Source organism: Entelurus aequoreus, linkage group LG03, assembly GCF_033978785.1.
Source record: "Entelurus aequoreus isolate RoL-2023_Sb linkage group LG03, RoL_Eaeq_v1.1, whole genome shotgun sequence".
Taxonomy (NCBI): domain Eukaryota; kingdom Metazoa; phylum Chordata; class Actinopteri; order Syngnathiformes; family Syngnathidae; genus Entelurus; species Entelurus aequoreus.
Genome location: NC_084733.1, coordinates 31979298 through 32006361, shown reverse-complemented (window position 1 = coordinate 32006361; position 27064 = coordinate 31979298). Strand labels below are relative to the sequence as shown.

The 27064-nt window shown below is 40.0% G+C and overlaps 2 protein-coding genes across 7 annotated transcripts in view; both read left to right on the top strand.

The window, feature by feature from the left end:
• Nucleotides 1–9012, top strand: part of eml1 (EMAP like 1) — a 148995-nt gene extending 139983 nt beyond the window's left edge. For all 4 annotated transcript variants that reach the window (XM_062041616.1, XM_062041617.1, XM_062041614.1 and 1 more), the window contains 8 exons: nt 10–141; nt 914–981; nt 1064–1152; nt 1323–1420; nt 1537–1624; nt 1866–1961; nt 2943–3073; nt 3162–9012. In XM_062041616.1, the coding sequence (XP_061897600.1) occupies nt 10–141; nt 914–981; nt 1064–1152; nt 1323–1420; nt 1537–1624; nt 1866–1961; nt 2943–3073; nt 3162–3287 (828 nt within the window). In that variant the 3' untranslated portion in view covers nt 3288–9012. The remainder of the gene's footprint in view (nt 1–9; nt 142–913; nt 982–1063; nt 1153–1322; nt 1421–1536; nt 1625–1865; nt 1962–2942; nt 3074–3161) is intronic.
• A 5230-nt stretch (nt 9013–14242) lies between these two features.
• evla (Enah/Vasp-like a) overlaps nt 14243–27064 on the top strand; it is a 77577-nt gene continuing 64755 nt past the window's right edge. The window contains exons 1-2 of one of the 3 annotated variants that reach the window (XM_062041608.1): nt 26109–26351; nt 26527–26650. Coding sequence is in view for 2 of the 3 variants with exons in the window: in XM_062041606.1 (XP_061897590.1) it covers nt 26329–26351 (23 nt within the window). In the remaining variant the exon portion in view is untranslated. Of the gene's footprint in view, nt 14714–26108; nt 26352–26526; nt 26651–27064 lie in introns of those variants that run through there. The other 2 variants (XM_062041607.1, XM_062041606.1) reach the window with 2 other exon arrangements.

The window sequence follows — 27064 nt, the reverse complement described above, 5'->3', positions numbered from 1 at the left end:
TGTACTAAGGGTCATACTGACGAACTGTGGGGTCTGGCCGTCCATCCCAGTAAGCCTCACTTTGTCACCTGTGGCTATGACCGGCAAGTTAGTCTGTGGGACTCCAGTTCACATCAGCTCCTCTGGAGTAAAAACATGGAAGTAAGTCAACACTGCCCCCTGGCGTCCTTTGCGGGGATTGCATTTTAATTAAGGCAGCTTCAAAAACTCCTAGTCGCACCATTTCTAATGAAACTGAAACACACCGTACGTGTGCATGGGTTTTATTTACCCTCGAGTCATATAACTTCGTTAACTTGTTAACCGCTAGCATACTAATATGAATATGCTACCTTTTTAGCTAATTCTATGTTTTTTTCCTCTAATTAGACCGCCATACACCTTACAGTCATATAACTTGGTATGTGACACATGCTAACTGATTGCATGCTAATGTTACCTTGCTTTTTTCGCTATTTTTGAAACCGTTTACCCCAGAGTCACGTAACTTCGTACGTGACACTTGTAAACTGTTAGCATGCTAACATTAAAGTGCTAACTTTCTTTGCTAAATGCTAACTTTTTCTTCTAATTTTACTTTTTTTTTTCTATTTCCGTAGCCATATACCTTTGAGTCGTATAACTTGGTATATGAAACATGCTGACTGTTATCATGCTATCGTTAGCACACATGCTACGTGTTATCATTTTTGTGTAAACATGCTACTGTTTTAGGCTAGCTCTGTGGCTCATTTTGTACAGTGACACCTAAAACTCACGGATTCAGACACTCGGCACCATCTAATAAGTACGGCGGGTTCCGGCAACTCTCGGCCAGAGGTCCAGGGTAGAAGATAGCAGACCCATCAAAATTTCTGCTGGAATTTTGTAGTTGTTTTTTTAATTTGTTGAACTAACCTCTCAATCCTAACAGGACTCTGCCCAGTCAGCAGACTTCCATCCGTCCGGAGCTGTGGTTGCCATAGGAACGCAGACTGGCAGGTAAGTAGGGGAAACCCTTCATGAAAGACACTCTAGAAATAAATTGATGATGTTTTTTTTTTTTTAATGCTTGACCCTGCAGGTGGCTGGTACTGGACACTGACTCCAAGGATTTAGTCACCGTGCACACCGATGGCAATGAACAGCTTTCTGTTATCAGCTTTGGCCCAGGTTTGCACTTTTTGCCAGGATGCAATGTAAAATTTAATGTGACGCATTCTTTATAAATACAAAATACATATTCTCTTACCGTAAGAATGAAACATACCTTGATTTTTTTCCCAAAAAAAAAATATGGACAGCTATGCTTGACAGTTATTGTTGATATTTTCCTGTTTTAGATGGTAACTTCCTAGCCATTGGCTCTCATGACAACTACATTTACATCTATGCTGTGGCAGAAAATGGCAGGAAGTACAGCAGAGTGGGCAAGTGCTCGGTGAGTGCTTGGTTTGCTCAGTTGGACTTTACAATCAGTTCCTCCATGTTTCTACTTTGCATTGCAGTATCAAATCACAAATAACGTAACTTGTTTTGCGTCAAATTTGGTTTCAGGGTCACTCCAGTTTCATCACCCACTTGGACTGGTCAGTGGACTCGCAGTACCTGGTGTCAAACTCAGGAGACTATGAGATACTCTACTGTAAGTGCATCGTTATTTACTCAAAATGAATCATACACGTGCAATGAAGGAGGATGAAATAAACAAAAATACTGTTAGGGCTTTTGCTCATTGCAGATTGTACTGTTTAAGGTTTTGGACACACTTCCTGCCTACAGTCAAGAATGGTGGTGGTGGTGGTAGCATCATGATATGGGTTGGCATGAGTGCAATGTGGAGCTGTGGTTCATGGAAGGAAACATAAATGTGTGTGTTTTCCCAGGGATCCCATCTGTGTGCAAACAGGTGGTCAGCATGGAGACCATAAGAGATATTGAATGGGCCACACACACCTGCACTCTTGGCTTTCAGGTTTTTGGTAAGTGGCTTCTCGCGCTTCTTTCTTCCAGTTATGTGTGTTCAGTTAAAAAAACTTCTGAGAGACAAACATTTATGCAACTAGTTTCTAAAACCACTGAAGCGCTGTCATATAAATGATCTTTGACTACTGTTTTGTTGTAGGTCCTAAAATCAGCAAAGCGCTTCTGTTGTATACTTTGTAAAAACAAACAAAAAAACTGGCAGCTCAGTCACCAGAACTTTACCGTTAAAATAACAGTCAGTAATGCACTGTAAAAACAAAGATTGTAGATTTTACAGTAAAAAAAAAATGTCCGAATTTTACTGTAAAAATGACAGCGGTACCATTTTTTTTACTGTAATTCACTGTAAAAACAGCTGTAGATTTTATGGTAAATTGGCAGCTCAACTGTCAAAATGTTACTGTAAAATGACAGTGGTACCGTTTTTCCATTTACAGTAATGCACTATAAAAGAAACGACTGTAGATTTTATGATAAAAAAGAACTGTCAGGTCAGTCGCCATAATCTTATTGTAAAATGATCAGTGTTTCAATTACAGTCTTGCACTGTAAAAACAAAGACTGTAGATTTTGCTGTAAAATGCTGGCAGCTAAGTCGCCAGAATGTTACTGTAAAAATGGCAGTGATACCGTTTAGTTTTGTTTCCAGTAATTCGCAGTGAAAATGGCCTTAGATTTTACCAGAAAAAAAAATGGCAGGTCAGTCGCCATCATTTTACTGTGAAATTAACAGTGATGCCATTTTTACAATTACAGTCACTGTAAAAACAAAGACTGGAGATTTGGCGGTAAAACACCGTCATCATAATCGCCAGAATTTTACCGTAAAAATATCAATGAAACCTTCTTCAATTCACAGTAATTCACTTAAAAAAAAAACAACTGGCAGCTCAGTTGTCATAATTTAACCATAAAAATAACAGTGGTACGTTTTTGATTTATTCTGTGTAAAATCCCCACTAAAACTGTTCCATCAGGTATGTGGTCCGACGGCTCAGACGGCACCGACATCAATGCTGCCAGCAGGTCCAACGATAAAAGCCTTCTCGCTACCGGGGATGACTTTGGGAAGGTTCACCTCTTCTCATATCCCAGTTCTCAATTCAGGGTAACGTTCTGTTTTAAAATGTCAATGACGGTCTTTTTGAAAGGTGGCTCATGTAAAAAACAACGTTTTTGTTGGTTGTTCGCTTCAGGCTCCCAGCCATGTTTACGGTTGCCATAGCAGTCACGTGACCAATGTGAGCTTCCTGCATAACGACTGCTGCCTGGTGTCGACGGGAGGGAAGGACATGAGTGTGATGCAATGGAGGATAGTTTGAGTGACAAGACGGCACTTGCAGCTCGAAGCTGCGCCACAAGAGAACTGAACCAAGTGGAAATGCCTGAAAGGTGGATCTGGACTGAGGTGAACTAACATAGGGTTTTGTTTGTGGTTCTGCTTTCAGGTGCCACAAAGAGATGAACTTGGTGAGGTGTTGCTTAGTGTTTCTCCTTTTTTTTTTGCATTCAATCACACTACATGTAAAAATTGTAATATACCAGTTAATACTTACATGGAACATATCCAACAACAAAAAGAACCAAAGGCTTACATTTTTCACTGAATTTGTGCGGTTGTGTACGCTTCTGACACAGCATTTGGACTAAAGGTTTGTGTGGACTGACTATAATCGATTGAAATGCAAACTATATTGTCTCAACCCACTCAGGAAACCACTGGAATAATCACATTAATATGATGCTCAATAAAAAGCGCATAGTTTATTGGCAGACATGAACACTTCACACAACAAGGAGGTTATGATTACTGGATACTTGTTGATGATCCAGTTATGATTCAAGCCGATTGAAGTGAACAGGAGTAAAGGCTCCAAACGTATGTGCGGTAATAATTAGTGCATCAGTGTTTTTTGCCAAGAACAGTATCTTTCTGTTGAAGGGTGAGACCATATCACTGTAACTGTCTGATGTGCACCATCAGTCCAGGCAAGATATTTAATTTGTCTTTTTATCCTTTAACCAGCTTGACCAGGCTAGTACAGAATTTAGTTGCGTCATCGAGCTTTTAGGAAACCACTCATGCTTCCATTCAACCCTGTGATCTGTTAGTTGATCTACTGTAAGCTAACATTTCAGGAACGTTATTCTGATTGGAGTAAAAGATTGTGCGGGGAATGCTGTGAACTGGAATCTGTCCTTCTGTACAATTACCACTGAACATTTAACTTTTGTCCTACACTAAAACCAAAATAAAAGCCCTAAGATTCTGTGTCAAAATTGTCAACACCCTTTGGCTCATGTTTTGTTGAAAACATACATGGTTCATCAATTGTTTTTCTATTAAAAACTTAAAACCGAACCCCATAAAAATGTTATTAAATCCCACAAAAGTCCGGCAAATTGACCTTAAACTTCAGTTTGTGTGCGATCGTTTCCCCAAGTTTCAGTTATTTTGGTCGCTTTGCATTAAAGTCATGTTTTTTTGGGTTTTTTTACAAATCATGCTTCACGTGGGCAAACTTGTATACCGTTCCTCTTTGGGATTTCAAAATCAAGTCCCATAACTCACTGCACTTCTGAACGTAGTCAAAAATTCAGCTTTTTGATGAAGCATAACAATATTTAAAAATTTCCTCCTGAAAATGTTCTTGTACTACAGCAGGCCTAATCAATTAGTGGCCCGAGTTTAGTTCCAAACTTGGGAAACAAACAGTAAATTCCTAAAAACACTGAGTGCTCCTGTTGTAAAGAGGAACTTGGACCACTGTAAACACATTGGCAGACCCTTGCATTGACATTTTAACCTGGTTAGCAAACATAGAACACTGGGGTCTAAACTTGTGATTTACATAACTGAGGTGTTCCTCATGGCACCCCTTTAGGTTCTCTCCTTTTTAGCAGTTATTTGTGATTTATGAAACTAAGGTGTTGCTGTAACCTATTTACTTCAGATGGAGTCAGTAGTCATTTGTTCAACTTCTTTAGTTAAAATGTATTGTTTATCAAGGTTCCATTTTAGGTCCTTTTTTTTCATCATTTAGGCTATTCAACTGGTGGCCAGGAGTTAGTTCAAAGACTGTTGAGAGAGTTCACATTTTTACTTTTAGATTCTTAAAAACACCAGAGTGCTGTCATAGAGATAATCTTTGACTAGATTTTTTGCAGAAGGTCCTTCAAAAACAACAGAGAGCTCCTGGAACTCTGGCAAAATTAATATATTAAAATCAGATGTCTACTGTCGAGGATGCTGGTTTTCCAAAATATGCAACATGAGACTAATAAGAAGTCAGATCTAAGGTTTTTGGAAATGAGGACCCCAGTACTATTTAGTTAAATATCCCTGCAGTGCAGTGTCTGATTTGTTGGCCTCTAAACAAAATACATGTTCTTGGTTGACCAAGACATGTTGGAGAAGACTATTGTTCCAAAAACTGCTCAGTGGCCTTGTGGTTAGAGTGTCCGCCCTGAGATAGGTAGGTCGTGAGTTTAAACCCCGTCCGAGTCATACCAAAGACATTACCTCCCTGCTTGGCACTCAGCATCAAGGGTTGGAATTGGGGGGTTAAATCACCAAAATGATTCCCGAGCGTGGCCGCTGCTGCTCAATGCTCCCCTGACCCCACCAGGGGGTGGAACAAGGGGATGGGTCAAATGCAGAGGCTAATTTCACCTCACCTAGTGTGTGTGTGACTATCAGTGGTACTTTAACTTTAACTTTAATATTTCAAGGACAAAGTTGGCTTGTATACCCTGAAAAAAAAAGAAGATATATTATATTCAAAGATTTTTGAGTTCTGTTTTCTCAGGCATCACCCTGTCTGCTTGAATCCTCCAGAGGGTTCTTATTCCATGGAAGATTTGAAACACTCTACTTTGTTGTGTTTTGTATGAATGCAATCGATATATTCTGCCGGGAGGTTATCGGGAGAGGCGCTGAATACCGGGAGTCTCCCGGTAAAACCGGGAGGGTTGGCAAGTAGGATGTGGAGCCAGAGTTTTCAGTGACCCTCTCTTCAGAGAATTGTATGCCGGTCATCCTCCAAAAAAGGTTATTTACCACATATTTGGTTTACTTTTTCATTGTAGGAGCTAAAAGTCAATTAATTTTGCCTGACATGACGGAAGTTAGCTTAGAAAGGTTTTCTTAATTTTCTTAAGCTGCTGCACCTGTTTTTTTTGTCACCTCACACATTGGAAACCACTGGTCTAGTTTATGCTAAAGTTACCAAAATCATACGAGTACTTTTTAAAATCTAATGTATGAAAATGTTGAATATTTTACTAGTATCAAGTCTATTGCCACTAGGGGTGTAAATATTTGGGCGCCTAACAATTTAATCCAATTCCAATTCCTGGGGTGACGATTCCATTCGGAATCGATTCTAGATTCTTCAAACCGATTTTGCGATGTACTGTTGGGTATAATAATTATAATGGAACTTTTTCAAAACAAATTACAGGTTAGAAAAGTTTCTTTAAGTTATATGGAGATGGCCTAAAAACTTATTTTTAAAAATAGATACCCATAAAAAAAGAAAAGCATTTATTTTAAATATATTTGATTTATTTTTAATAGTTTCAAAAATTGACTATTATTATTATTTTATTTTAAATGATTAATCAATTTAGTATTTGGATGAATAAGAATTGCGATTTATATGTGACTAGATTTTTTGTGAAACCCTAATTGCCACTCTTTTGGTTCATTGCCAACTATTCAGCTGATAAAAAAAATATATGCCTTCTCTATTAATTAATAATATGTAATATTCAGCATGCTAATCATTCTGTAATTGAGAACTCGACCAGAACATGTTATAAAATAATTTACACAATATTTCAGCCAACCAGGAAAATACCCCCACCCCCATATTCCTAAACTGATGTACTAGCATTTCTTTAGGTGCAAATATCACAGAATAACATTACAAAACATCTCTGACAAATCATGATCATAATGTAAGACATTTTTATTTTGTTGTCAGGGTTTCCCCATGTGGGGGTGGGGGCGTGGTTAGGGGCGTGGTTGATATGACGTCATTGCATAATTTGCTATGATGCATATATTTAAAAAAAAGGCACAAAAAAATGTATATATATTTAAAACTAACCTGTTAAGTATAGTATTAACATATATATTTTTTACATATTATAATTGTGTTCTACTTTTAAATGGTTGATGCTTATTGTACAATATACTTATACTTTTAATTTTTTAAATTTTTTTTAGAGATTCCTCAAATTCTTTTAGTCACTTTATATGTAATAAAAACGATTGGCAACAAACCTAGTATCTATTGTTGGTGTTATTGGCGACTGCACTCATGTTTAGAGACTCTGTTTAGATACTGTCGCGCCATCTCCGTTATGAAAAGCGAGCCTGACGTCACACTTGCGTCTCGCTAGTGGGAGCCTTTCTCTCATTAAAAGCCGCCAGTGTCATCTTAAATTGTGAAAATCGCTGTCCGCGGGTAGTAGGGTACATCTCGAATATATTAAAGTACGTCCACAGCGCGGACACGCTTCCCCCGCTCCAGACAACCCTGTGCGTATGGCTGGTGTTAATGTGTATGTTAGTGTGTTGTGGTGGTCATTTTTCCCATGGTCTCTTTGAACACACCGTGTCGGCGGAGAACGAAGAAGTGTTGTGTGTGAGTGTCTATGAGTGAAGCACGGAGGCAGACGTGTGTGCACGGAGGAAATTGGAATTGGGCTTGTTGTTAGCATAAAATTGGCCAAAAAAGATAAAAAGAGCGTCAAACTTGGTTTGTTTTCTTCTGGACACTACAATACAGTTAATTTGTTAGGTGTGGCTAATATAAAGCCCACACATTAAGGAAAAACCCTAATCGTATTTAAACCGGATGTATAGCGTAGCGCTTTTATTTTGAAGCTGAAAAAGTGTGTGATTGGTTTGAGAAAGTGTCTTGACATGTTTTGATATCGGAACGACTGTTTGCAATTAAAAAAAGTCTCCTTTCGCCATCCTGCCGACCGTCTCTCATTTCTGCTGAGCTTTTATGTGATCTTACTTACTGAATCAGTCACAGTAACAATCTAAATGTTATGTTATTGTCACTGCACCTTAACCGTAATCTGCACACGGAAGTGAGGCGCCACCCACCTCTAGAACGACACGCACAGCAGGTGTTTGCTGCAGGGATGTCGCCTCTTGTCACGGCGAAAAATAGTCTTTCTTGTCGGGAGAAAAACTTGCCATGGCTTTGAACCTGATATTTCCTTAAGGTAGACTTTTCTTTGTCCATTTCTGCTCCGCTTATCAGTAGCAAATAAACTGTTCACCCTGTACACCTCAGACTTCCAGAGTAGCTCCTGGTCCTGACACCTTCACAAATACTCTGATGACACTGCTGTGGTCGGGTGTATCGGAGAGAGACAGGAAATTGGAGTACAGGACACTGATCGCGTGGTCTCAGGCTAACTATCTGCTCCTGAATGTGGACAAGACCAAGGAGTTGGTCATCGACTTCAGGAAGAAAAGGGCCCCAGTGGCATACTTGCCAACCCTCCCGTTTTTAGCGGGAGAATCCCGGTATTCAGCGCCTCTCCCGACAACCTCCCGGCAGAGATTTTCTCCCGACAAACTCCCGGTATTCAGCCGTAGCTGGAGGCAACGCCCCCTCCAGCTCAATGTGGACCTGAGACTGAGTGGGAACAGCATGTTCTCACTTCCGCTTTCCCACAATATAAACAGCTTGCCTGCCCAATGACGTCATAACATCTAGGGCTTTTAGAGAGTAGAGTGCACAACTGCACACAAAACAAGGAGACGAAGCAGAAAAACGAGGAAATTACAGACATGGCGACGCCGTCGACGAGCAAGGTGAAGAAATACGCTTGCAAGTTCCAAAACAAATGGAAACAAGAATTTCAGTTCATCCAGGACAGTTCGAAGGGGAAGGTGTATGTTGCCTGTAAATTTTGTAGAACAGACTTCTCCATTGAACACGGTGGCCGAAATGATATACTCATCATGAACGGAGAAGTTAAACAGGACAATACTGCCATCTAATGGATAGCCACCGGAACACTGAAATTCAAGTTTTTTTTTTTTTTTTCTATATGAATAAAATATATATATATATATATATATATATATATATATATATATATATATATATATATATATATATATATATATATATATATGAAATACTCGAGTTGGTGAATTCTAGCTGTAAATAACCACGCCCCCAACCACGCCCCCCGCCCCCAACCACCACCCCCCACCCCCCACCCCCACCCCCCACCTCCCGATATTGGAGGTCTCAAGGTTGGCAAGTATGCCCAGTGGAGCCCATCAACATCCAGGGCCGGTAGGTGGAAGTAGTGGAGCAGTATAAGTACCTGGGAGTCTAATTAAACAGCAGACTGGACTGGAAAGACAACAGCAAAGCTTTACACAATAAGGGTATTCATATATGAGTAGACTCTTTTTCCTGACGTCCTTTAATGTGTGCAGCAAGCTGTTGGACATCTTTTATCAGTTTGTTGTGGCCAGTGCCCTGTACTTTGCAGTGGTTTGATGGGGGAGCAGCACCAGCAAAATGGACTTAAACCGGATAGAAAAAACTGATCAGGAAAGCCAGCCAAACTATTGGCACGCATTTGTAGACGTTTGTGTCAGTGAGGGACAGGAGGACACTGGACAAGCTGCTCTCCATCATGGACAATCCTGCCCACCCATTCCACCAGACAATTGAGGGACAGCGGAGCTCATACTACAGCAGGCTGCTGCAGCTTCGCTCCCACTGTTTTCGATTGAAGAACTCCTTCATTCCGCACTCCATCCAGCTGTATAATCACTCTCCATACAGCAATAGATATTTGTCTTTGTTTATAATGTATATTTCCGGTTTTATTTACCTATATTTGAACTATTTTTATATTTTTATGCTGCCCTTTTTTGCTACAGCTGTACTGTTATCTTGTAAATGGTATTTTTTATATATTTATATATATATATATATATATATATATACAGTATATATATATATATATATATATATATATATATATATATATATATATATATATATATATATAATTTTTATTTTATTTTTTATCGTTATATATTGTATTATGGTACATTGTTGGTCTACTTTTTACCTATTGTTTTCACCCTCTTTTGTGCCCTTGTGTGCATGATCTTTTTCCATCCTTTGCAACTGAGGTACTGTGTATAATAATTTCCCTTGTGGATCATTAAAGTTTGTCTAAGTCTAAGTCTTGTGTTGTTTTTATTGGCTAATGTCAACATTTTGTTTTTTTCTCAATGTGCTTCTTGTCGAGAGCGTCGGAGTTAGAGGCTGAAGAGAGAGAGGCTGATTGATTGATTGATTGAAACTTTTATTAGAAGATTGCACGGTACAGTACATATTCCATATTCCGTACAATTGACCACTAAATGGTAACACCCGAATAAGTTTTTCAACTTGTTTAAGTCGGGGTCCACGTTAATCAAATCATCGTAAATCGTGCGGGCGTGTTCAGGGGCTAAAATGCGTGCCTGTTGGCGGGTCTGTTGGTCACTCTCCAAGTGGGGGTATCACTGAGTTCATAAAATACTATTTATTTTTCAAATATTTTCGCAATCGATCCCAAAGATCGACGGGTTGGCGACTCCTAGATAAACGCCGATATTATCCAATACTTGTTTTTCTGCTGATATCGGACCAATATTCAATATCATTATTGATTTTTGATTGATTGATTGAGACTTTTATTAGTAGGTTGCACAGTGAAGTACATATTCCGTACAATTGACCACTAAATGGTAACACCCGAATAAGTTTTTCAACTTGTTTAAGTCGGGGTCCACTTAAATTGATTCATGATACAGATATATACTATCATATATACTATCATCATAATACAGTCATCACACAAGATAATCACATTGAATTATTTACATTATTTACAATCAGGAGTGTGGAGGGGGGGTGGGGTGGGGGGGTGGGGATATGGACATCAAGTAGTGGACATAGAGAGAGAGAGAGAGAGAGAGAGAGAGAGATCAGAAGGCATAAGAAAAAGAATCTGCATTTGATTGTTTACATTTGATTATTAGCAATCCACAATCAACACACAATCAAGCCACTCTACTCTATAACTTCATATTGTAATGCCATCCATTGCAAGAAAATGTAAGAAATGTGTCAAACTCCAATCAAATCAAAATATGACCTTCATGATTGCATTTGTCCATATGTCATTTTGTCATTTGCAAAATGTTGGACACTATCAATCAATCAATCAATCAATGTTTACTTGTATAGCCCTAAATCACGAGTGTCTCAAAGGGCTGCACAAGCCACAACGACATCCTCGGCTCAGATCCCACATCAGGGCAAGAAAAAACTCAACGCAATGGGATGACAATAAGAAACCTTGGAGGGGTAACAATCCCCCCGCCCCTCCCAGTCCAGTTCATAGTGGATCTAACATAATACTAAGAGTCCAGTCCATAGTGAGGCCAGCAGGAGATCATCTTAGCGGAGTCAAGTCAGCATCGCAGACACATCCCAAACTGATGCACAGATGAGTGGTTCACCCTGGGTCCCGACTTTGGACAGCTAGTGCCTCATCTGTGGTCACCGAATCTGCCCCCCTCTCCTTCGTGGAGAGGGGGGCAGAGCAGAAAAGAAACGGCAGATCAACTGGTCTAAAAGGGGGGTCTACTAATTTCGGAAGTTTTTAAACTCACTCTGGTTTGTTTACATGTACAACTTTCTCCGATGCCACAGAAAGACGTGCTTTATGCCAATTCTTCTTTGTCTCATCTTGTCCACCAAACGTTTTATGCTGTGTTCCTAGCGCCAACACTGATGCAGTATTGTTGCGTGCAAAACAGCAGCAGGCGACTGTGACCTGCGGGCCGGTTCTAATACTAATCAAATATAATCCCGGGGGCCATAGATAATTCATTTGCTAGCCGTATCTGGCCCGCAGGCCTTGACTTTGATACCCCTGCATTAGAAGTAGACAGCCTGCCGTTTCCTTTAACTTGGACACACACATCTATACCTTTGCCAATTCCGAGCCAGTAATTTCCAGGTGTTATCTTACCCTCTGAGAACCCTCTGTTTTACTAATGTTTTCCAATGTTGTAAAAACGTGTAGAAGACATTTTACATTTCAACATTTCTGTCAACGAAGATTTGCGTCAGCCTGCGACACATAGTCATTTTGATAGTAGGCTTTTTGTTACGTACGGCGGGGGAAGGAGACAACACAATGGCAGGGATCAGTTCAATAGGTTTATTGAAACTGATGATGATGATGATGAGTTGGGGTGTGTATGCTACTGTACGTGAATGGTGCAAGACGATGTGTAGAATTAACAATGTAAATGTTACCAGGGGTTGTTGTATGTGCGTGTTGGATGAATCCTTTGTCAGACCAGAGGGGCAAGGCAAGAAGACAGTCCGTGGGAAAGTAAGAGGTCGGGGGCTGGAGAGAAGCAACAAGGTCCGTGTCCAAGCAGGGGTTCAAGGATCGAGGGAGGCAGTCCAGAATCCGGTGGGAAGTCGAAGCACACAGTTCGATCGCGGGAAACAGAGGGAACACTGCGGGGAACACAGAGGACATAAGACACGGGCAAAGCACAGAGAGAGCAAGAACGCGGAGGGAAGCCAGAGACGGGATAGATCTGTTGAAATCTTATAACATTTCTTAAAATGTACGGTATGTTTCGGTACAGTTTGTTCGAGATTCGAAACTGCTGATTTCTACGAAAACATGAATGTCAGGGTCCTTAAATATTGTCATCAGTGTTTACAAAAACATGTTACACTGATTCGGCCAAGATCAAATTGTCCTTCGTTAGATCTGTTGAAATCTTGGAAGATTGTAAAGTGTTTTTGATATTTACAGTATGTTTAGGTATGTTCAAGACTCAAAACTGCTGTTGATTTCTATGCAAACATTTACGTCAGGTTCCTTAAACATCGTCACCAATGTTTACAAAAACATGCTACATTGATTCATCCGAGTTTAATTGTCCTACGTAAAGTTTGTTGATGACTCTGAACTTCACGTACGTTAGGCTAGTTCAAGACTTTAAATTTACTTCCGATGTTAACGAAAACATAGCTAAAATTTAAGAGTGAAAACTGTCTAAAAAGTATACAAAAACACACATTAGGCTACTTCAGGACTATATTTTATTTCAATGTTTATGAAAAACGCTAGATCGGTTAATATCTAAATGTATTTAGGGATCTTCGAGACTCTAAACTGTTGAAATGAAAACATGTACGTATGTCAGGCTCCGTAACCATTGTTTACAAAAACTTGGCTTTTAATGTTTATGAAAAAACTTTAGATCTGTTGAAATCTTGGAAGATTGTAAAGTGTTTTTGATGTTTACAGTATGTTAAGATATGTTCAAGATTTAAAACTGTTGTTGGTTTCTATGTAAACATTTACGTCAGGTTCCTTAAATATCGTCATCAATGTTTACAAAAACACGTTACATTGATTCATCCGAGTTTAATTGTCCTACGGAACGTTTGTTGACGACTCTGAACTTCACGTACATTAGGCTACTTAAAGACTTTAAATTTAATTTCAGAGTTTATAAAAAGAAAGCTATCAATGATGAGGAGTCAAAACTATCTTACGTTAACAAAATCACAAACATTAGGCTATAACATCCCGAAACATACCTCATTACTTTCGTAAAAATAGTTCAGTCTTTTAGGATTTAAAAAAATCTAGCATTTTTTCATTAGCACCACACAATAGTGTGATGCTAATTTTTTTTAATTTTTTCATTTTCATTTTCATTTTTTCATTAGCATCACACTATAGTGTAAATAATAAATCCTAAAAGACTGAACTATTTTTACGAAAGTAATCGATGCTTACTACGGAGAGTGAACTACGTTCCGGCACTGGATCTTCGGGTACGCTGGTCTTTATGCCGTCTGCCCTCATCAGACCCAGGTGCGCTGATTGCAGATTGCTTGCAGGCGTGCGGGCGCGTGGCTGTGATGCTGGAAGAGCGAGCAGAGCTGCCGACTGCGCTTGCAGCAGACGACATGAGGGATTGCGCATGCACCTAATATAGACATTTAAATCATGAGTTGGCTTTATTATAAGACTATTCTTTTTTGTGACTCCAGAAATATATATTTTTTGGTCCAATATGGCTCTTTCAACATTTTGGGTAGCCTACCCCCACATTAGGGAAGATACAGTAAGAGCGTCCTTTCCCAGCTGCAGTTACGCCTCTTCGCCGCACGTTGGCAGCATTGAGCCGCCACCGCCTCCTGGCGCCGCATTACAACATTGTCCAATCTCTCCGCCTCGCGCCACGGACAACAATCGTAATGGGAAGGGAAATATGGCGTGAAGGAGGCGGCCGCTAACTACCGCCGTTATTCCCCCCAACCCCTTCTTCCACCGAGCTACTATCCCGTGTGGGAGAAGCGAAGCGAAGGACGAGAAACAACATGGATGTAAGGACACGCCGCGGCGCACGTTTAGAGCCGAGACGCCGGAGCACAAAGCGGATGGGAGAGAAAGCCTAGCTTGAAACACGCCTCATCATCTTCCTATATCCTCCTTCAAAATACGTGTTTTCTTTTTTTTTTACCTCCACATTCAGCTGGCTCCTTCCCTTTTTTAATTTGATATCTAGTTTAGTTCAATCATTGGAATCACGACTATTAGCCTCCCTAGCAGTGTCGTCGTGTGAAGAAAAAGACGGCAACATGAGGTAAGCTAGTCCCCGGCGCCCTATTTGACGCGTCATATCTCATTTACTGATGAATTTATGTCAATATCACCACTAAACCCCTCTAGCCTCTTCATCTACAGTACAGGGTTCCCGATAAGGGTAACGCACCCACCCCCAGGACCCTAATATCTATTCACTGTTTGCTCTTTAGCAGCGTTCTATTGTGTTCTATAGCCGGACACCGCCCCATTCGGCTTGATGCAGGATTAAAGCCAGGTTAGGGTTGTCATGGAAACGACAGCATCATTTCTTCCTGCGCTGACGATGCACCAGGTGGTACGTCGGTGGAGGGAGAAGGAACAGGAGAAGCATGCAAGAAGCAGAGAAGGAGGAGACTGTTTATTATGGGGGTTGCCAGGCAGGTTAGAGAGGCAGCCGCCCAATGACACACTCATCTTCTAGTTGACACAATATGTCTGCCACCCCCTCGTAAATCCATATTCTATATTTGAGCATATGGGTTCTTCTTGCTTATGTTGGTATGCTGCAAGGAAGCAGGCCCCAAAGCTCCAGCGCTGCTATTTATATTTCCCTCTAGTAGTTTGACCCCTCCGTGTCTCCGTACATGCTGCATGCACTTTACGCTTGTATGGCTTCTGATTCATCCTGACAGCTCTGATATAGTGTTTTCATTGTGTGTGTGTGTGTGTGTGTGTGTGTGTGCGTGTGTATGGGTGACCCTTCAAGGGGATACCAAAGTGTGAACTGTGAACATTCCAAATGTCATTTCATTTGGAAAACAGGCCAAAATGTTTGCAAAATAACGTTGAGGTAAAAGTAAAAAGGGTTGCATCATGGGCAATTAGACAAAGACAACATCCAGTGGGAAACACTAACTGAAATATAGAGTTATGTCAAGTATAGAGATTAGAGATGTAGAACGGGGATTGATGATAACCGCTGTTAAACAGCTGAAGGTTAGTATTGCCGGTTTTAAATTGAAATGAAACCGTAATTGATAGCTGCACAGTAAGTACTTTTCCATGTCTGGTTTCTTAAATAGTTTGGTTCTTTGTATTTTCACACATATATGTGAAGTCCCAGTGTTCATGCACACGCTCTAATGTAGGGTTGTACGGTATACCGGTATTAGTATAGTACCGCGATACTAATGAATCATATTCGGTACTATACCGCCTCTGAAAAGAACCGGTCCGCAATCCCCTCCGCGCCCCCGTCGTCGTCATGTCATTGCTGGTTTACGAGCAGACGATCATGTTCGGCAGCGCACAATCACGGAGTACTTACAAACAGACACAGTGTGTAGACAGAAAAGGGAGAACGGACGCATTATGGCTTAAAAACTAATGATAACGGTGAACGCCAACCGGAAGAGGGGCTTTAAGACATGGCTAGCTAGCTAGCGGCTAAAGTCTAGCCGCTGTCGGCAGTGTTTTAGCTACTTCTAATTCACTAATCCTCGCCTCCAAGGCAACAAATAAAGTAAGTTTCTCACAAGTATCATCCCTGCAGGACGAGGAATAGCTAAACGTGCTTCACTACACACCGTAGCTCACTGGCGTCAAAATGTAAACAAATGCCATTGGTGGATCTACACCTAACATCCACTGTAATGATACCAAGTACAGTAGCGTATCTAGTCAATACTACTATGATTACGTCGATATTTTTTGGCATCACAACATCTTCTTTTGTTTTTTTAACATTTATATTATGTTTATAAACTCAGGAAATATGTCCCTGGACACATGAGGACTTTGAATATGACCAATGTATGATCCTGTAACGACTTGGTATTGTATTGATACCCAAATTTGTGGTATCATCCAAAACTAATGTAAAGTATCAAACAACAGAAGAATAAGTGATTATTACATTTTAACCGAAGTGTAGATAAAACGTGTTAAAAGAGAAAGTAAGCAGATATTAACAGTAAATGAACAAGTAGATTAATAATTCATTTTCTACCACTTAATCTAATTCTTAATAATTTTGAAAAATAATAGAATGATAAATGACACAATATGTTACTGCATACGTCAGCAGACTAATTAGGAGCCTTTGTTTGCTTACTTACTACTAAGAGACAAGTCGTCTTGTATGTTCACTATTTTATTTAAGGACAAACTTGCAATAAGAAACATATGTTTAATGTGCCCTAAGATTTTTAGTTAAAATAAAGCCAATAATGCAATTTTTTGTTGTCCCCTTTATTTATAAAAGTACCGAAAAGTGTCAAAATAATTTTGGTACCGCTACCGGTACCAAAATATTGGTATCGGGACAACACCACTCTAATGTGACTATTGGTCCTACGCCGTGTGCCTCCCGTACACTGGAGGGGGTCTATTTCATTTTAGTGCTGATTAATGTATTGCTTTACCGGTCGACCTATGACGTCACACCAAAACAAGGCATCTTAGCGGCTCCTTACAAGTCAACAGCCAAGCTAATTTGTACCTGATATCCGCACAGATTACAAAATATTACATCTCTAATGGCTACGCTGATGTTAAATAGCAGACAGCATCAAGAAATTATCTTAGATTGTGCGACGGACATGAGGCTGCTATCAAGAATGTATCGGAGTGGATGTAGGTCTGAAGCAAAGAAAGGGAGAAGAGTTTTTTTGAAATACTTTTTGGATGGAGAATCATGGAAACAAAACTTTCGTATTTCTCAGAGTTTATTCAGAAGGCTGTGTGGATTGATGGAAGGAGTTTTAAATCGGAACGAAAAGACAGTTTGTGCCCCAGCCAATACTGTTCCAGATGAAGGTTGTTATTGTTCTGTACAAGCTTGCCAAATGTGTGGAATACAGACTTATTGTTAATCAGTTTAATGTGCACAAATTCAGCATGAACAGGTTTGTGTACGCTTTCTTCTTTGACTTTAATACGCAAGCGCCCCTTAGAGGGCCGGCAAAAATATCTGTTTCTCAGTTGTGGTCCGTTGTAATATATTTTCCACCACTTATGGCAAAAAGACAATCTCAAACAAACAGAAGAAGTCAGCAGCTAAAATCATGGAGACGTTTCTTAAGCGCAAAAATTGGACAGTTAAAAATGTTAGAATAAAACTTAAAAAAATATACTTACACTTAAAGGCCTACTGAAATGAACTTTTTTTATTTAAACGGGGATAGCAGATCCATTCTATGTGTCATACTTGATCATTTCGCGATATTGCCACATTTTTGCTGAAAGGATTTAGTAGAGAACTTAGATGATAAAGTTCGCAACTTTTGGTCGCTGATAAAAAAAAGCCTTGCCTGTACCGGAAGTAGCGTGACGTCGCAGGTTGAAGGGTTCCTCACATTTCCCCATTGTTTACACCAGCAGCGAGAGCGATTCGGACCAAGAAAGCGACGATTACCCCATTAATTTGAGCGAGGATGAAAGATTTGTGGATGAGGAATGTACAAGTGAAGGACTAGAGTGCAGTGCAGGACGTATCTTTTTTTGCTCTGACTGTAATTTAGGTACAAGGGCTCATTGGATTCCACACTTTCTCCTTTTTCTATTGTGGATCACGGATTTGTATTTTAAACCACCTCGGATACTATATCCTCTTGAAAATGAGAGTCGAGAACGCGAAATGGACATTCACAGTGACTTTTATCTCCACGACAATACATCGGCGAAGCACTTTAGCTACGGAGCTAACGTGATAGCATTGTGCTTAAATGCAGATAGAAACAAAAGAAATAAGCCCCTGACTGGAAGGATAGACAGAAGATCAACAATACTACTATCAAGAGACACCGAACCAAACACTGGACCTGTAACCACATGGTTAATGCTGTGCCGCCTGTCGAAGCCTAGCAATGCTGTTGCTAACGACGCCATTGAAGCTAACTTAGCTACGGGACCTCGTCAGAGCTATGATAAAAACATTAGCGCTCCACCTACGCCAGCCCTCATCTGCTCATCAACACCCGTGCTCACCTGCGTTCCAGCGATCGACGGCGCGACGAAGGACTTCACCCGATCATCGATGCGGTCGGCGGCTAGCGTAGGATAGCGCGTCTGCTATCCAACTCAAAGTCCTCCTGGTTGTGTTGCTGCAGCCAGCCGCTAATACACCGATCCCACCTACAGCTTTCTTCTTTGCAGTCTCCACTGTTCATTAAACAAATTGCAAAAGATTCACCAACACAGATGTCCAGAATACTGTGGAATTTTGGGATGAAAACAGAGCTGTTTGTATTGTGATACAATGTGTCCGAATACTTCCGCTTCAACCATCGACGTCACCCGCAAACGTCATCATACATAGACGTTTTCAACCGGAAGTTTCCCGGGAAATTTAAAATTGCACTTTATAAGTTAACCCGGCCGTATTGGCATGTGTTGCAATGTTAAGATTTCATCATTGATATATAAACTATCAGACTGCATGGTCGGTAGTAGTGGGTTTCAGTAGGCCTTTAATAGATGTTTAAATGTGTCAATATTTTGACTCTGGAACAACCATTTCCATGTTTATTGTTTCATATGGGGGTAATTTAGTAATTTAACCAAATACCCAGTAATAGTACTAGTGGCAGGGAGGCACAGATTTGCACAAAAGTAGAGAGGGGTCCCCCACATCTGCGGTCCCTTCCAAGGTTTCTCATTGTAATCCCTTTGGGTTGAGTTTTTTCTTGCCCTGATGTGGGATCTGAGCCGAGGATGTCATTGTGATTTGTGCAGCCCTTTGAGACACTTGTGATTTAGGGCTATATAAATTAACTTTGATTGATTGATTGACTGATTTGAGATGTGCCAATCCTTTGGCCACCAATAGTAGATAGATAGTAGTTTTGGCTTTGGTTCAGTTATTGTCCTATTGACTTTGTTGAATGATTTTATGAATGATATTCTGCTGATATTGTTAAACTGTCACAAGCACTCACCATTAATAAATAGAAACATTTACAGCTAGTACATATAATCAATATCGGTATTGGTGTCAGGCGATCTCACTCATGGATGATAGGTATTGGAATCGGCAGCATAATACCCTGATCGAAACATCCCTACATAAAAGTATGAATTCCACAGCCGCACCCATTGTAAACATGACCTAACTAGGGATGTATTGATAAACGGTATTAATGATAACCGTGGATAAACTTCCAACAGTTAGTATTAGCGTTTTAAACACAATTTATCGAAAAACCGTGATTGATAGCCATACTTTGATTAACTCACAGACCGACCAGTGCTAGCTCGCTAGCTAGCCTAAATGCTAACACGAAAACAAGACACATTAGCGAAACATTAAGAAACAACAAAGTACCACAAACTAAACTTGTATTGTTCTCTGAGTAACTAAGCTATTCAACTGTGCACATCAAATCTACAGGCTAGGCTCTCTTCAAAAAGACTGACCGATCTATATTCAGAGGAATGTGACGTTAACGAGATTTTTTTTTATTTTTTTTACAACTATTAATAAAGACAACTGTCTACAACAGAAAGTGAACTTGTGTGACGTCACATAAACTGGACGTGATGCAAAGTGAACAATTTGCCTTTATCAATAAGAAAAAATCTAAATCGTTTACAAATTAAAAAGGTAAATAATCCAGAACAATATTTCATGTTTCTTCTGCCAGAAAGTATTTTGTGTGTCAATTTATTATAGTTGGTTTAAAGATTTCAGTGTGTTTATAAATACGTTATGAGCACAGTCAACAATACGGCGATAATAATGACAACCGAGATAATTTTGGTCACAAAAACTTTGATATGTAATTTTCATATCGTTTCATCTCTAATAGAGTTTTATACATGCAAACCAGCAGGCCAAACAACTTCTAACCAGAGCTTTTCTTCTGGTCACTCTTTCACACACAGAAAAGTGACACCTGTGGACAGACAGTTTTAACGATGACGACAGTTTGTCCATGGAGCAGATGAATTCAATTTACACCACAGTTTCCTAAGGGAAGAACATAGGTCTGAAATTAGCGTCTACCTTTGAGGTTAGAAGATGTCACAAATAGCAACTCTAAAGTTGAAAAAGCCCTGCAAGCGTTCATATTCAGATTTCCTTGTCATCTTTGCCCCAGGAAGATTAAAAGAAAAGTAGGCAAATTGCTGCAAGATCAATTTATGTCCGTCGGATCATTTGTTCAACATGACTGCCTTCTTTTGTAGCGCTGATGTAAGTGTCCGTCCACGACAGTTATTTTAAGTCGGCTGATGAGAGTGCTTTTATTGTGCTGTGGTTATTCTATGTTCTTGTCAGACTGGCCGCTTTCATTCGCTTGGCTACATACTTGACTGTGTGTGTGAGAGTGAAATGGTGCGAGAAGGCTAAAAAAGTGAGTCGTCCGTCCTGTTCTATTAATGCAGGATGACCGCCGCAGTGACTCACAGCAGGAAAGGTAGGAGCAGCCAATGTAGCCAGTGGGAGGTAAAATGCTGACTCGTGCGTCTCACTGCCGGATGCTGAGCAGTGTTACTACCCCCACGCTTTCATTGACCCGTTTCTGTATTTGTTCAACATGATATTGAAGGGGAAATAATTCATTTTAAACATGAATGTGACTTAAATTCTTATTTAGTAGTCAGTAAACATTAACACATTGTCAAATCAATTCCCGTTTAAAGACCATTTTACTGTTAAATGTTACAGGAGACGAAGTAATAGTAGCATATAGGAATGTAACAATATGAACATTTCATATCACAGTTAAATGTGACCAAAATTATTACTATAATCATTATTGTCACGGTATTGTTGATCGTTGAATCTGCTCACAAAGTACTTTTACACACACTAAACATCTTTTAACCAGGTTTTATTTGTATTTTCTTTAAATAAAAATATGCACAAACAAGTAAATAAACAGACACACAATGTATTTTGCTTGGCAAAAGAAACATAAAATGTTTTTTTATGGTTTGTTAAGAGCCATATAACTATTTGAATGTTTAAATGTAGATTTTCGTACGTTTTAAAGGAAAAACACAGTAATGCGTCTTGTATGCATGTTAGCATTTAAGTTAGTTACCACGTTGTAGTTTTAATTTGAAAGAATAATACTAACTAAGTTTTACCACGGTTTATAATTGATAATGGTAATCATTACATCCCTAAAACCAAATCATCAAGTCCTGGTCCACCAAGTTCTTCCTACTAAAAAAAAGGGTCTCGTTTTGTTTAAATACTATAAAATTTGAGAGTCAAAGAGGTAATTTCTATTTAAAAAAGGTCAGCTTATGTTGACATGTTTTTTCAGAGGGTTTAAATATGTTTATTTTTCTATGTTTTGAAGGCAACATATTATGCAAAACTAACTTTTCTTACCTATTGGTACCTGTTTTCTGTGTATTTAGGATCTGCATAAGTCCCGAAAATTTAAATTCAAACCATGGAGGCATGGCAGAGATAATTGTAAAACAATCTTGCCTTACTTCATACTTTCGCCAAATGAGCCGTTTGAAATTTGCACAACCTGTGATGTTTTTCCTACCTGTGACGTCAGCAGATTATCCATACATGGTTAAAATTGACCTAGAGTGCTTTGCGCAAGTCCGCCATTGTAGTCCAACGTTGTAGTCAATAAGCTCCTTCTTTTTCACTATCCTTTTGCTGTGGGGTAGACCGGCTCGCACATGGAGACGCATCCTCCACTGTTGCCATTTCTAATACAAAATTAGCGTATAGTTGTAACTTATATCTGTCAGTACACTCAATACAGAAGCTCTAAAAGCTAAAACAAAGATAACGGGGGAAAGAGGCTGTCGAAGTACAGGCACGTAATTAAGACTGCCCACAAAACGCCGCATCCTGAAGAGATGGTCAGAAAACGGTCTGTAAAACATAATCTATGCAACATTTTGACCAAAGAACAACAATCACATGTTATGTAGACCACAAGGAAGTGTTTTAAATGTAAAAAAATATATAATATGACCCCTATATTGTGGAAAGATGTTAATGTGTCTTGTATTCCTGTAAGTGTTGAAGCTCGTTAGGGCGCTAGTTTTACTTCTCCAGTAGATGAACTTTGAGTTGATCAAAGTGCGGTTACTAATCACGATTTTGCGATAATTTGGATATGAAATGGTAATACTAACTCAACTATCGGTAGTTTTACCGTAGTTTATCATTGATATCAATACGGTCAACAGTTTGCTGTCTAGCAGACCTCCACTATGGCACTGCTCGTCAACGCAACATTACTCAATGTGGCCTGGAAACAGGCGTTCAGGACAATCAAAGAGAGATTCTATTTTATAAATGTAATTAATCGACGCACACAGACTGTTTAATCACATATTCTTTTCATATGGTCCCATCTTTGCCTTGCCATTTTTGTTAGGCAGAGTTTATTTGGCATGTAACAGTATTGCTCACTTGGCTGATTTACTCACCAGCTGATTCGCCTACATTTTGGAGGTACTGTAAATGTGGGTATTCTAAAAACGTGTTGGAATGGTGTGTATGAATGTTCTCATTCATCCAGATCATTGTAATCTCAGGGCATTCAATCAATCACAACTGGACTGTTTGGTTTGTCTTAAAAGACGTTTCGCCTCTCATTCATGTAGGCTTCATCAGTTTATGTTCATAGACTTAGATTGGTCAGACCTAGTCTAGATTTATATCGATGAGCATGAACTGATGAAGCCTACTTGGATAAGAGGCAACATGTCTTCTAAGAAAAACCACACAGTCCAGTTGCGATCGATTGAATGACCTGAGATTACAATGACGTGGATGAATGAGAACATCCATAGACAAGTTTCACAATATGTTGTAAATTCTCATAATCCTATAGTGGATTCTATTGTTTATATACACACACTTCAGCTCACAAGCAAAGAAGCTTAGCTGTTTAAGTTTGCCTCAGACAGATGGACCCCCGCTGAATCTCAATAAAGCTACTAAACTCCAAACCTGGTAATGCCTTTTTGGCACGGCACCGTCTTTGATATTTGTCCATAGGCAAAAACATGACCTATGCAGTGCTTTTTCTAGTACTTGATACTAGCTGATACCATATAGGTGATGAACACCCTGTTTGAAATGACAAGCATACCTCGTTTTGGGAAATTGTATAATTAAACAGTGGCACCTCAGTTTTCTTTAGTAACTCGTTCCAAAAGGTCGGATGAGGAAGGAATCGTACAAAAACCGAATACAAAAACCGAATACATTTTCATATAAAAAAATAATGCAAATCCAATTTATCCAGACCCCCCAAATTTTAACACAAAACACACAAAGACTTATCATGTGAACAACACACTGACAGCGCAGGGAGCTCAGTGCTGTGAAAGGATAGAGACACAGTTGTTCATCGTTGTGTGTGTGTTTTATTAACAAAAAAAACATACCCACACATAGGGCTGGGCGGTATGGACCAAAACGGAAATCCTGTTTTTTTTAGGCCGAATGGGGCTATACCGGTATCTGAAAAACAACCTGCAAAGTGCTTAAGGTTGCTTAAGTGTTTTATGGCAAGATATTCAGTGTTGAGAGTACTCAACTAGATTATTTGTATTGTAAGTAGTAACATAACGTGTTGTTTATTCTTATGAAGTAATTAGTTAGCCGTTACTATGTTAAAGCAGTTTTCTTTAATTTTGTTAATTAACGTTAGGTTTATAGCCTCACGCTTGTGCGCGGGGATAGATGGAGCTTCTACTCACTGCGGTGAAGGCTGCTGGCTGTTCAGCTTGAAATTACTCTTCAGCCAGCTAGCTGCTATACTAGGTTAGTCGGCACGGGCTATGGGGAGAGGCACTTTTAAGCCGAGGAGTAGCTAGACATTTGACACACCGAGCGAGCAGCAGAGAGCAGCTATCGCTAGCTGCTGTGCTAAGTCGCTAACAGAAGTTAACAACATGAACTGATGAGATAAATGATAAAGCCGCTACAAGGAGAGATATAGTTTCTCAAGCAAATTGGTTTATGTATAAATAAAGCTGTAGATTAAGATTAAGATTAAAGTACCAATGATTGTCACACACACACTAGATGTGGTGAAATTTGTCCTCTGCATTTGTCCCATCCCCTTAGGGAGCAGTGGGCAGCAGCGGCGCCGCGCCCGGGAATCATTTTGGTGATTTAACCCCCAACTCCAACCCTTTGTTCCTGAGTGCCAAGCAGGTCACTCACCAATAGCCAAATGCAGTCGGTGACCAAAGCATTGCATCACTCGGGAGTCGAGAAGTCGGCACTGGATCCGCCATATTATTTTGAAAGTTTGTTGTGTTGCGTCATTGTGCATCGGAGAAGCCTACGTAAACACACAAGGAGCAGGGTTGAGTCAAAGGTAATGCCCTGTGCTGCGGCCATCAGGCTGTAACAAAGGCACATCAAAAGATATAGCAGTATTGTCTCAAATATATATCTCTTTCTAAATTATACCGGTATACCGCCTAGTCCTACCCACACATAATTAATATGATAAAAAGTTCCCCTGGCTTGAATCAGTCTATGGTGTCCATATTTTAGAAAAACGACTATCCATTCTTTACATAGACAGACACCAATGCGTAGGATTTTTAGTTTGGACTCTCTTTTCTGTAAAATAATACGTGGGCAAATTGACTAATTGATGCTGTATGATAATCAAGTCGGCATATGAAAACCGAATCATAGGAAAAGTGGGGTGTACAAAAACCGAGACACCACTGTACCCCAGTCTCGAGGCCCGTTTTTTTGCTGCCCTCAGTCTCCTCTTGGATACATTTTTTTTTTTTATTTGACAACGGACAATTTTGAAATGGCAATAATAAACACACATGCTAACATTAACATACCTTCTTGTTGTGCCTTAACTTGGCATGCTTTGGTATTATAATACACAGGCTCTACTTCACTGAAACAGTCTGTTTTCTTGCTGCCCTCAGTCTCCTCTTGGATACAATTATTTTGCTTTGAGAATGCACAACTTTAAAATGGCAAAAATAAAATATACATGCTAACGTTAACCTCTTCAATATAAGTATTCTTCTTACTCACATGCCAAGGAGTAATATACAGGAGACCCTCGTTCTCTATTGTTGTTATAGGGGAGAAATCTATGGAACAAAAGTGTCACATGAATGATGTTATTCTTTATGATGCATAGTCTGCTTGATTATTTTCAGTTACAGTCATTAAGGAAACCAGCACAAAGATCTCATGCGCTCTCGCGCTGATGGCAGCTGATCTGGATGAATCCCTTATTTGTGACTACTGTGGAATCTGTTTAACCCATTTATGCTGCAGAAAAGTAAATGTGCGCGCGCGTGCGTGGGGTGATGTATATAAGCTGTTATGTCTATCCGGTGGAAATGATTCCCCGGAGGCTGAAAGACGGCACTCCTCTCAAAGCCACAGAGTGAGGTGACTGGTCTAGGCCTGGTCACATGTTTCTTCTATCTCTCCCCTCTCTCTGTTTCTGTGGCCGGCGTTGCATTCCTCTAGTTGCAATCGTCCTCATCCTCCTCCCCGTCTTGCTCGCAGCGTCTCCGGCTCTGCTTATTTTAGAAGATGTGAAGAAAGGGAAGGTTTGAATCGATGGCAGCAGTGTGGGCCAGCATGCGTGTCGCTCTCTCCGCTCAGATTAGCACCTCAGTCTCTCTATAATCTCCTCCTTCACGCCTCCCTGTATACGTTGCTTGAAGGACTGGACATCAGTAATGTCTTCCTTGGATGATTTCGGGTAGGTCTTTCTGTTTTGTGAGTGTGAAAGAAGATTGCTCTGGAATGTTTATGTTGGCTCCTCTTTATTTCATCTGCGTGACCACAAATTTTTCCCTGGATGCAACTGGAAAATCTGTCTTGTTTTTCCTCCCTTTTCTTTCCAAGCTTGCGCGACTGTTTTTTTTCTTCTCCAGCCAAGCCGTTTGCAGCTCCACCATGAATTTATTGCCTCGGTCTTTTCCTGAGTAGAAGGAATGAGTTACCTCCGTCAGCTGTTCTGCGGGAGCCTCAGAGGATTGCTCCCATCTGAGTTTGCATGTGAGTGTGAGAAAAGTCCAACAGGAAGTACGGGATAGAGCACGCTAATCGCCTCGGTGGCGGAATGAGTGGAACTATCAGGAGCCAGATGACAGAATGATAGCAGGACCTTGGCAGATTGCGGCGAGGCGGGCTGATTAGGTTGACGCTCAAACACACATGTGTGAGAAGTGATGACATCCGAACTTTGTGGTTGGCTGCGTGCACTCTAGTAATCCACTGTAAAGTGTCGCAGTACACAAACAAATTATTTTTCACACTAGGGCAATATACGTTTTGTACTTAAAAAAGATTACTGCCACTTTAACAATTAATCAACGTTGCAAATACACGTTACTAGGAAGGCTTTTATTCCCGGCATATCCCTTTAAGGATCAGGATTAGCGTGGCGGGTAAAGTGGAGTGAAGAGGAGT